This window comes from Opisthorchis viverrini (assembly GCF_000715545.1).
Source record: "Opisthorchis viverrini unplaced genomic scaffold opera_v5_41, whole genome shotgun sequence".
In the NCBI taxonomy this organism is placed as follows: Eukaryota; Metazoa; Platyhelminthes; class Trematoda; order Opisthorchiida; family Opisthorchiidae; genus Opisthorchis; species Opisthorchis viverrini.
In genome coordinates this window covers 775,983-788,106 of record NW_008751697.1, presented here as the reverse complement: position 1 = coordinate 788,106, position 12,124 = coordinate 775,983, and the positions used below count along the sequence as shown (strand labels likewise).

At 43.3% G+C, this 12,124-nt stretch overlaps 1 protein-coding gene across 1 annotated transcript; it reads right to left on the bottom strand.

The window, feature by feature from the left end:
- Positions 1–3,609: 3,609 nt before the first annotated feature.
- On the bottom strand, positions 3,610–11,717 carry T265_03027 (hypothetical protein; the record flags this gene model as incomplete). Its single annotated transcript, XM_009167416.1, has 2 exons — positions 3,610–3,773; positions 11,534–11,717. 2 exons carry the CDS (start codon positions 11,715–11,717, stop codon positions 3,610–3,612), a joined length of 348 nt encoding a protein of 115 aa, XP_009165680.1.
- Between the last annotated feature and the right edge of the window lie 407 nt (positions 11,718–12,124).

Here is a 12,124-nt window from a genome sequence, read left to right as displayed (position 1 = left end):
TTATTCTCTTGTTTTAATATTCCATATGCTGTACATATTCGCCAATTCGAATACATACGTGCTGGTTGCCACTCTTCGTTGAATTCTGGATTTCTAGTTTGTCGGGTTGTACCGATATACGTACGAAACTTAATTACCACATTGTTTGTATAAAATTACGGAGAACAGCAGCATTTTAATCACGGTTCGGAGATCCACTGCAGCTGATCTGAGTAAGGAGATTTATTCTCCCGTCGGTCAGCACAAAGATGAAGATAAAAGAAGATAAAAGAATTGTCTTCCACTTCCTTAGTCTTTATATCGGATGAAATAGTTGAAAAGGTGAACACAATAGACAACTTGATGGGTGGAATACTCATTCCAAATGTGGGCAGTCCCTTCAAGTACCAGTTTCTCAGGTCGTAGATTTGCAATTTTAGCTGATATCAAGTGGGTCATTTAATACCTTGTTCTGCTTTTGAGAAGTTCCAACAGGCCGTTTTCTAATGATGGGACACTACTTTATGGTGTTTCATTAAAGACTTATCAACTTGTCTGTCAGGTACCTCGGGTTAGCTGAACTGATGAAGACAAGTGATGTTTTAAGCGCTCTAAAAAAGTTCTCAGCTGCCGTATTGGGCTGGATCTCTCGGAGTTACTAGATGTGCGTACCCACAACATACCCACCTATTAGACTCTGAGTATCAGTAGTTTTCTTGGAGGTTAAGTGAATTTCATTATTGAGAATCAATAGGTCTGGTACAACCTCCCGATCAAAAGTCTTGAGTAAGGCATTATCATGAATTTCAGTAGCGAGGTTATTGATCATCCATACTACAGGCTACTGGGATTAGCTTTCCATGCTAACGATTGAGTATAGTTTACAGAAACCACGACCAAAGCATACTGTGCAGACGGTTTGCCGTACTTCGTGGGTCATAGTGATCAGGTAAACACCTTGCTCTGGGATTAGAAGAAAACTTTACGCATTTCTATGCAGTTCATTGCAAACTGGCGTCTGGTTCTAGCTGTCAACAAGTAGGACGAGCCGGAAATTTCACTTTCCTTACGTCTGTAGTGCAAGTTGTTTGGGACGGCGAACCTTGACTCTCTATGTACAATAATTTGGTCAGTGGAACATAATATGTAGTCACAGGACACAGTTAACTCACTTCAGCATTCATAGAACCTGATTTATCCCCGTTGTGTATCGGCTCCGCTAGCTGCTTTCCGTACTCTGCAGTTCGTTAGCCAGAGCAAATCTGGTTAGCAGCGTAATAGAAACCAGAAGGCGCCATGGAAAGCCTGCTGCTGAGAATATGGAGAGAAGATTGTCATTAGTGCGGCAAGCTAAAGCTGTGACCTTGTGGGTACAGTCAGACTCAAGTGATGTAATGATGCTGTGGCTACAATGGCCGTTAGAAAACACCGAAGCTTTTTTAGACTGTCTTTAGATTGAGGCTTTGTAAGTTCACGACTCTGTGTAGGACCTAGTCTTGCTCGTTCGCTGAAAGTCTCACCGCAACGGTTTGTGTGTTCCATAGAACAGCATCATCGTGACACCAAGCCTAAATGGGCATTGATGTTAGTAAGATGGTCACTAAAACACCCTAGAGATGACTTTTGATCTGCCAAGGCCCTGTTTGGGCTTGTTTGTCACGCCCTGCCGTTGAATGACCAGTACCGTCTTACGTTTGCCCTGCAGGCTGACTGACATGGCTGATCAATTGTCTACTGGTCCGGCCTACTATGGTGAGTTACCTCCACTGGGCTAATGCACTGAATTTGTCTCATCTGAGGCCCTTTGTACAGGCGCAAAGCTCAGTGTGGGAAACCAAACTGGCTACCTTGTTGAGCTGGTACGCCTCAGGCTTCAGCGGATCAACGCAACTGTTCAGTACTGCAGCACATTACTAGTGAGGCCCAGAAACAGCTAGCAGATGAATTAACGGCCTACATTGGACTACGGTGACTTACAGAGGGGGCGCAGTTAACTTTTTGCAGACTGACGGGTTTTGTGCGGTGTGAAGTGATGCATTTTTTGTAATAAAAACATCTTCAGTTTGATGATGCGAATACACACCCTGTGAGAACACCAGCGGATGCATTTGTCCCTATTTGTGGGATATTCGAAGCTTCCACACCAGCTACCCAGTTGTTCATTTCTCTGACCTTTGTTTGACTTTAGTCGAACTACTCGCGTCAACTCACCCTGTTGCTCCATCACTATGCCATATGAGCTGGATGAATTTAGTATACATATATCGTAAAACATATTTACAGGAAGTTCTGCAACAGATATCAAAGGGACAGTTTTATCGTAGTAATCAACTGGGCTGTCTTCAGGACCCATTGATTTTGTTGGCTTGGTTAGGTGTGCATCAAATGCCTAAAACAGTTTTGACGTTTTTAGCTGGGCAGACATGAGAGACCTTTGAAACCAATTGATTCATGTTCCAGTTGCCCACAGTTCTATCGTGAAGTATTTGATTACGTTAGAATGTCCATATGTAATATGGCCCTGTTAGGAATGCTCTCATTCCTAGAATATTTCCTCACTGAGTTTACGCAGGTTTTGACATCTTGTGAAAGGGATGAATAGCGGTATTGAGCGGCATGATCTTTACGCTCTTGTCAGAGCACTTCAGGTAATATGTTCGAAAAACATCTTTAGATTAAGGCGCCTGAGTTCGAGTCAGTTTCAGTCAGTAGTCTGAAGAATTTGACAAAGGCATCTAGGGAGATTTTTATGTCTGGATGTCTGACTGCGTTCAGGAGCTTTACTCAGTCTGGTCAGATTGACTAGATAGAAATACTGACGTGTCGTTTTCCCGGAGTTCTAATGCTAAGAATGAACAACTCCGGTGGGTTCACTGATTAACAGTGTTTCAAGGAATCGTAGTAAGAGGCGGTCTGGAGATGAAACCATACATTTTTCTGTGGTGGGAGTGTGAAAACTTCCTCCTTGTGATCCCATTTTTATGAGCACAGCGACGATACATCCCGCTCTGGAAGGATGGGCTAGAAAAGGCCAATGACATTAGGACCAATACAATAAAAAATAAAACTTATTCTCAGCCTGGTGCGACTGCAGATGCATTGGCTGACTGTAGCAGCATTTAGAATCAAGCACTAGTGCCTCAGCGATGTGTCATCGGGCCAAGTCATTTGCCGCATAGAAGTGGGCCAGACTGTTGATTCAGTGGACTTCTTAATTAAACGCGCAGTTCAGACATTTGACCTGTGGCTGAAGGTCTAACTTCGAACAAACCCTTACATTGCAACAATACCTTGTTTTCAGATTCTCGAGTCGGGGACTCCAATCCATTTCTTCGGCCCAAACAACCGGGGATCAGTAGTATTACTTTTAACCCCGCGTTCACCTACCAGCCTTCACATTCCCTTCAACTGGGCCTTCTTGAACCATTATTATATCGGTTACCCAACTACTGTCCCACAGCTAGTCGACAAAAATAACTCAATGAATCAAAGAATCTGCTTCGGATCACCTACGTGAGTGTAAAAACTCAGTGAATATTGGGTGAAAGGCCTTGCTAGTGTAGACTGATAAGTGTCGTTTCTCCAAGAACACGTATATATGACCCCAGCTCGGTCATTCAACTGGATCCGCTATATGTGAACCGGCATACTAATTTTTCGCTCCCTTGATGCCTGGATATCCTGATGAAATGGATCCTTGCACCAGCGACACAAGAGTTGCACTCTTAGCCAAAAGCATCTTACAGAACTTAAATCCGGGGAATTATTGTTGTTGATTGTCCTATTTGAGATGACTGCATCACAATGCGACAACTAGTGGCTGTTCGTTGTATCGACAACAGACGGTAGCACAGAAGCTGAGAAAGTTGGCGTCTATCGCTCCGTCCAGCAAAAGCTGCGGATTTTCTCAGGCGATGTAAATACCCGGGTTGGCCAACCGGTTTCAGAAAAAGCATGGCTAGGTGGGCAATTATGGGCTGGCGCAAAATGTACAGGTAATGTTGGTTGACTTTCCTAGTTATGTGCCCAACATAGACCGTTTCTTACCAGCTCTCACGCAATGCCAACTGGAAGCCACTAACCGTAAGGCCGTTGCAGAATCAAGTGTACAATGTGGTAGTTAGCTTCTTGTGGAGTGCTACAGTTCTACAACTTTACTCTGACTATGGGACCGTGCGGCACAACATCCAGTTAGTTGACTTCATTATCTACAGAGGGTGAGCATCCCAAGTAGACCAAAATGAGTCGACTCAAAATATTTCATAAATAAAACGTCACAGTTGTGGTAACTGTGACTCGGAGGACAACAGAAGAATGTTAGGAAGGCCTTTTTCAAAGCTTTTCAAACCTGTTTTCCAAAGTCATATGCACAATGCAGTGAAATAATGCTTTTTTGATCAACAGCTCGTATCCCTGCCAGAAAAATTACACCAGCGTGCAACTATATTGTTCTGAGAAGACGGAAATTTAAAACAGACCATTTCGGATCGATAGTTCCGAGTGATATTATGGAGCAAAAGCGCACTAAGTGGTCCTACCACCCTCATATAGTCACCAATATTGCTTTCTCCTGATGCACGGGTTCTTCTCGGAAGTGTCAAGCAACCGATGAGCTCTTAGGGGGCAGACCTCAAGAGGGCTCATCTAAATGGTGGTGCCTACAGGAGGGGAGACTTCAGCAGTTTCAACAATACAGATAAAACTCTCATTGAAGCCCAAACTTGTTACCATACCATTGTTTGGACACTTATAAAAGCCCAGAGTGCGAATCTTGCATTTCGGTTTTTGATGGGATGACATTTTACGTCATGCAGACAATTGTATTTTCTTGGGATTTGCGAGGGTTGTTTCTGCAAAGATGCCACATTAAAAGCGCGTACAACAGAATCGAAGCGACGTGATCCTAATTCGGGTAAGGATGATGGTAGGTGTTGGGAATTCTGTTGAATACATATCAAAGTGGGTATTTATAATCACACGACAGACTGTTTTGTTTATCAAAATGCCGATTTTACCAGTCATGTCCACAAATCACTGTAGTCATTGCTGCTCACCATGCCTTGTGACAATGGAATCGTGGATGGTAGTTCTCAAATATGTGCTCACAAACTGTTTACTGCTACTGGAAGGGTACATTTGTCAAAACATGCTCGATGTCAGTAAACGTACTAGCATTCAAGGGGAGGCTGACTTTAGTTGGTTCTAGGTTCTTGCCCGGGTTAGGCTTTGTTACATGGTTTATGAATTCCCAGTTTCTCAGTAGGACAGAAACTCAAGTGCAATCAGATCCAAGTGACCAAATTAGCGTTGCACTGAAAATATTATTCAGTATATCTGTTACTAAACGACATCATCATGTTATGGGATTCGCACACCTGATTATCCCAACTTGATGGGATACAGTGATGTTGTAGAGACATTCTCATTCGCATGTTACTTACGCAGACTTACTAAGTAGCAAATATGTCCCACGATAGCCTATGGAGGGTCTCGAAAGTGTGCCTGGCATCTGAAAAAATCTAGCATTTCAAATCCTTCATATATAGTCGCCAATCAAACGTGGAACTATGTCACCAGTAACGTGTGGGTCATTTATATCCCTTCAGGACAACCGGTGTCGGAGGGTGTTTTTCTTTAAAGATATCTCAACCATCTATTACCTGTCATGAGACAGTGTCATCCTTTCGGAGGAGTTTCTTTTGATGATATCATTGTGTAAAAATTTACACTGCTATATGGAATATATTTCTAACGATTCTAATTTTGTCATTCATGTATCTTGTGTAAAGGGAAGGGGTGCTGATACCACGGGACTGCTCAGAAATCCATTAATTTTTCCGTGAATGAAGCAACCTTTGTAGGTAGTTGACCTCCCTTAAGTCATTTTTCGCTGATTTGTGCACTAGCAAGTTCCAGCATCCCCGTAGAAGACCAGAACAGACGTTGGGCTATCTACTAAATCTCTTGTAAATGGTCAATTTTTGAGGGATTACCGCAATGATAATTGAGAATCATATAGCCGAAACCCACCACCACAACCAGGTTGGAAAATTCAAATAAATGTAAGTTAGTGCTCCACAGGAGATCCGTCGAAGCCTTGGTACTGACTTCCCCACTGATACTGGACGGATCTGTTGCCACCACCTTTGTCCTGAAGCTTACATCAAATCATCTGGCACGCATATCACTGGTTTTTGTCGTAGCCTTAACGGCTGATCGCTACAGCTGAGGGCGTAGCACTACTTGGCAACGGTCATCGTAGTAGCTAACCTAGGACTTGTGTATTTGGAAGGACATCTCGAGTAATACGTACCGCAGAAACCCCGACCTCGGTCATTGAGTGGGAACGGAAGTTGATCTGGGTCGTTAGGTCCCCTTGGGAAGCGCAGCAGACGCTACCTGTCTGATCAGCCGAAAGCCTGTGCCTTCGGTTAACGCTGTGGCCACGCTAACTTCGATACGATTGCTCTTTCACTTGCTGTTGGATCATGCCTGGTCATAACATCTCACGGTGGAACATACATTGGCCGACATCGATGCCACAAAACCTCATGCAATCACTGCACTTGGCACAAACAAAAAGCATCGGCAATGGATCCATACATCAGCACGGGGCATAGTTTCATCGGGGTTAGATTGTGTCGGGTCGTTCTTCCCTATTTCTGGTTACGATTTGCAAATTAGGAAGGTTCGTCATCAAGTAGGTGGGGCAATCACGGCAGCGCATCACCCAATACGTGCAACGATCACTTCTCAGAAGACCTGTGTTTGTTTACGCGAAAATGCGTAACACATTGTGACAATTCGGTTGCTATATTCGAAAAGCATGCGACGTTTAGTCAGCCCCTTCATTATTACCCTGCACCTCAACGATAATGCTGAGTGGGTACTTATGAACCCAACCGAAGCAGTCCAAAGGCTGCCATAAATTTCTCCCAACTTCTCAGTACTAAAGTCCTAGGGTTAAGTTAATTCCAGGGTTGAGATTTTCGAGATTTTACAGCAAGGGCAGTTGGTCTGCATTAAGTACTTCCAAGCAAACCTTAAAATGAATGTCCACACACTAAAAACACACACAGTCCGCTTCCCAACCGGTCTAAGCACTTACGAAGGAGGGGGTACCACGTAATAACGCTATTGCGCACCCTAGACGTACGAAATTATTGTGGGTTCATATCGGTCATCGGACACTACCCCCATACGCTGGCGGCTTAACGGTGACCTGAATCCGAATTGAGCACACGAAGGGGGAACATTTCGGTGTTTCTGAATCACTGCACTTTTAAAGTGCACGTCGCATTGGTAGTAGCAGTCCTTCAGTGAATAAGTTAAACAAAGTATGATGCCATGGGTTTGTTAGCTGAGCTGGGCAACTTGATTGCAAACGTCTCACCACCAGTCGAGGTGACATCATCAGTTCGTTGTAAGGGAGCGCAGGGGAGAGTAGCGCTGGATTGGTGGTTGTGGCACAACCACCGAACCAACGACCATCTACGCGACATGAGCTACCAACATTTTCCCCTATAGAAAAGTCAGATGTTTGTTCAAAAGGACCACCAGTCTGGGTGAGCGCACCAGTGTTGTGCAGGACTTTTCGGCTGCACTGTGTTCACAAAACCACTCGGTCCAACTGACTGCAGTTTAGTTGTATCAAACACTACTTTTGCTGTGAGTTCTGACGTTTACAAAACATAAAAGATATGGATAAAAATTTTGGCTCGAATGTTAAAATTAGAGATCACGTTATTCTCGATATCAGTCGTGCATCATTAGATGCATTATTAGGAGAGTCGAAACTGACCAAGTAGTTACCCTGGTATTAACGAGATGCTCACTGATATACTATAAAAGTTAGTTGAGGCTTTGATAGGTTGACAAAGCAGATCTATCTGAAATCATTATGTCTAAACACAACGTTGTTCGGTTTTTGCCCGAAATGGACAGCTAACTTATTGTGTATTAGAAAATATCCGGACATTATAATGTAACTATCTGGCTTCTTGTCTGTGCAAAGTATCAGACTAGGAGTAAGGTAGTGTCGCTAAAATCGCAATAATGGGGCATGGAGAATTTATCGGAAATCTCACTTCACTTACTGTCACTGAAGAACAGCAACCGCGTATTAGACCATGCTATTCCCTCGAAATCCATTGACCCCCTTCGGAACAGATAAGCCTCCTGATAGCGTAGCACACTAGCGAGTCGCCGGCAACCGACAGTTTATGGTCATCTAGACTCTACAGCACATACTGGTAATTTCATCTCCTGAATACTAGTTGAACCATAGTAAAACTCCCTTTACGGTCGAAACGACCCGCGGTTTCACCGCGCACACTGGTTCCTACAAATATCCAGTAACCAGAATTCCAGAAAATTCCCTGAAGCAAAGATGTTCTGTGAACTTAAAATATTCCAAAAGTAAAACAAGAAAGGATCTTTTATACTCTAATATGAGGTGATTTCAGACTGACATCGACATTAGGTGGCAGTTTACTGTCTGCGTTCTGATAGTTCAAGTGAAAATCGAGAACAAAAACATACTACTGGTGAAGGAAGGAAAGCCTTTTACTGCGAAGTCATTTATTAACGAACACGAACGAATTAGTTACAAGCCAGGTAACTAATCATCTCATATGAACGTAAACTTTAGAAACTGAACATTCTCGGTCAACTTTTTCAACTTTTCTGGTTATTCATTGACTAGCAGGCAATAGTAAACGAACACTGTAGAGCAGATCCACAATTTCTGTGGATACTGATACAGGGGCGGAGCTTGGACACCAAATCATAGACTACTCGCATGCTTCATCAGCAGTATGCCACCTGGCTTGGTGTACGAACTGAATGGATGCTTCACCACATTTAACGAACGGTATATTTTCCGCCTCCGGTCTGCTTGACCGTCAAACTGCATATATGGTTCCAGTACAACGTCTTGACCGCTTCAGTTAGCGCACTGTTCTCCGGCTGCATTTCCTGTGCACTGAGGCAACAGTTTGGAAAATTCTAAGACGTTTGATTTGATTGCCTTACCTGAACAAGCGTTGGAAGGACTGAAGTAGAAACTCCCTAGCAATTGTTGCAAATAGTGATACTCAAGACTTGCTTACAGGGAGACCCCAACAAGATGACAATCACCGCGATAGTGATTATAATCATCAACAGGAGAGTAGGCGACGTGGCTATTCTGATTATTTTAGAAAGTCAGGTCTATCGGAGCGTTTCACAAGTTGTGAAAAGGAAAATGGAATACGCCAATGGTAGGAAGACGGCTGAAGTAGTGTTTAGAATTGCTAAGCAGTATTTTTTGTCAGCGCGCAACGATGCTAACGACTAATGCTTTCAAGTGCACACATTCCTTGGGCATACTGTTTTCCTGGGGTACACGAACTAGCTGAACCAATGCACTGTACCATAAAATGGTGATAAAGCCCAATCTCTGTAATAGACACCATCAACAGGTTCGAAGATGTAATGTAAGAGAGAAAACACTGTAATAGGTAGGTAGGTATATCTTCACTTATTACCAATCTACACTTGTTAGAAACTGAACAGTATACAGCAGCATTGACTGAACCTGGATAGGAAAGGTGGATTTAACTTATAGTGCACGATTTATGCTCAAGGGCAATTTTTATGGGCAACTGGATTGAGTAGCCATGGGCTCTTTCCTTGGGCCAGTTATTTCGAATAAGTTTACTTCCAAGCTTAAGAACCCATGGGTACTGTATGAAACGATCCGCTTTAATTTTTATGGCAGAAAGATTAACATTGGATTTGTTATATGTGACGCTACTCTCGGTTCCATGTCAATTTCCGGCATATCTGACAACACGTACATTTTATTAACGTGTGTGGTATAAGAGAAAGCAGGCTGTCATTTTCTGGATGCGCTACTGAATGGTATACGACAGGCACAGATAAAACCAACTGTTTCTCACAGCCCGACGTACAGTGGCCGATATGCGTATTTTTTCAGTTTAGTTTCACTTAGAATGGAACGACAAGTGGCTCACCCTCTCCCTGATGGAGCCAGAACTGCTTGCTCAAACGAGACTCTGGAAAAGGAGCTGGAACAGGTGATAAACATGGTTCAAGAAAACAAGTGTCGAGAGACACGTGAAACATAAGCCCCCAAAACAAATGATTCATAATGTGTTGGAGGAGCCTAATCAGAGGAGACCCACCTAATGAAATACCAACCAGAATACTTGGAAATATCTATGAAGAACATTCTTAGATGGCCGTTCATACGTGTCCTCACAAATCTCCCACCGGACAGACACGATTTGAAAGACGAAGTACCTTGTCGTGTCACGTTAATGTGCATGCAGCCGTTCACATGCTGCTGTGGGATAAATTATATTGTCCGGTTAATGATCCAACACTCCAAACGAATGCCTGACCATATGGTTGGCCTGCAGAATGGAGAATGGCTAACTGTTCACATTTGGGTTTGAGCCTTGGACACCAACTAAACACCAAAACGGCTTTCGCTTCTACCCACAGAGAAGAAAAATATCATTCCGAAGATCCTAGCCACTGCGGATGCCAGCCTGAGTTTGTTGCTGAGAGGTGATCAGTATGGCGGCTAGCGCTTGTGTGGCAAGCCAGTCAGTTATCCGAATCACGTTGTTCTCATGGTCTGATTTAGTTTTCTACCAACCACGATTTGAATTTCATCCTGACCGAGATTACCTTAAACCTTACCGTTTTTTATTATGCCTTTTATCCATGTGCAGAGTTTGACGAAGTTTTATCAGAGGGATGTTCTTCAGTAGATATAAGTTGTTTAATGAAATATTTTGCCCTCAACGAATGGCTCATGTGATTCTGTGTAATTCACATACACGTTCGGCCTGGAGGCGTAGAGCTGAATTACCCAAGTCCAAAGTTCAATGGTCAGAATCAGATCCGCTTACCGTCCACAAAAACTAAGTCAACTTCCACCATGTTGATCATTATCATCACGGAAGTGGAGGCTCAAGATGCCAGATTTATTTGGAATAGTATAGACAAGATCTTCCAGATGCCAAAAAATCGTCTGTGTGCTAATCCACCGGATCCACTAACAAAGGGACTTGATTGGGAAATTTTTCGACACCATTATTCAGTGTAATTTAGGCCTTAAAACTTACTGTGACTAGGGAATGTGATTCTGATCAAGAATTGAGGAATTTAGGTGGTCGGTAGGAATCAAATTGCGCATGTTATCAAAACGACGGAAGATGAGCATATCTCTCAAGTACTTTCAAGCCTACAAAACTGACTCATTGCCTCACTATTCATGAGGGGAAGATTTATTCCTGTCGAAATGACCAGGTTTATCAAGCAACCAGATACGAATAAACCTTGGTGTGTATCAAGTCTCCAGTATCTGAGGGCTTTCGAGGAAGAAGAAAAAAGACAAAATTTAACTAGACTATTCTAATTTTGCAACATGGTTGAAGACCCAAACCTTATGTTTAAAAAAAGAGCCATTCGACTTGGCAAATTGCTTCCCTCGCCTGAGCTTCTGTATGGGCTCCGGAGGACGGAATACGGATGAGGTTACATGTCAGATTTGGAAAGTCATACCGACTTTTTGCACTGTTCGATACATATGGCGCGGAGGTGACCTCATTGTGTCCACCAGGTGCAGAGTATGTACTGCAACAGTACTGTCCATACTGCTTTATTGAGCAGATGCGTGGCCTTACCACGCAGAGAAAGCAGGAGAACTTTCGTTGTTTGGCCATAGGTATCTAGGAAGTATTGGTCAAGTCATGTTCGGAACATCGGTTTAGGAATGCCGAGGTAGATCGGATCGATTTAAGGGGACGAATTCTCTCGATATAGACTAGCTGATCATATTTTACCTAGCTCAGTGATGAGTGAAAGTGATCAAAAGGCTGAGAGTCTGTGACGTAGCAACGAAACATGAAAGCGGTAACCAGTGAGCTCCCTCANCATCGGTTTAGTAATGCCGAGGTAGATCGGATCGATTTAAGGGGACGAATTCTCTCGATATAGACTAGCTGATCATATTTTACCTAGCTCAGTGATGAGTGAAAGTGATCAAAAGGCTGAGAGTCTGTGACGTAGCAACGAAACATGAAAGCGGTAACCAGTGAGCTCCCTCAGGTTGACAGATGACACTGAAAAA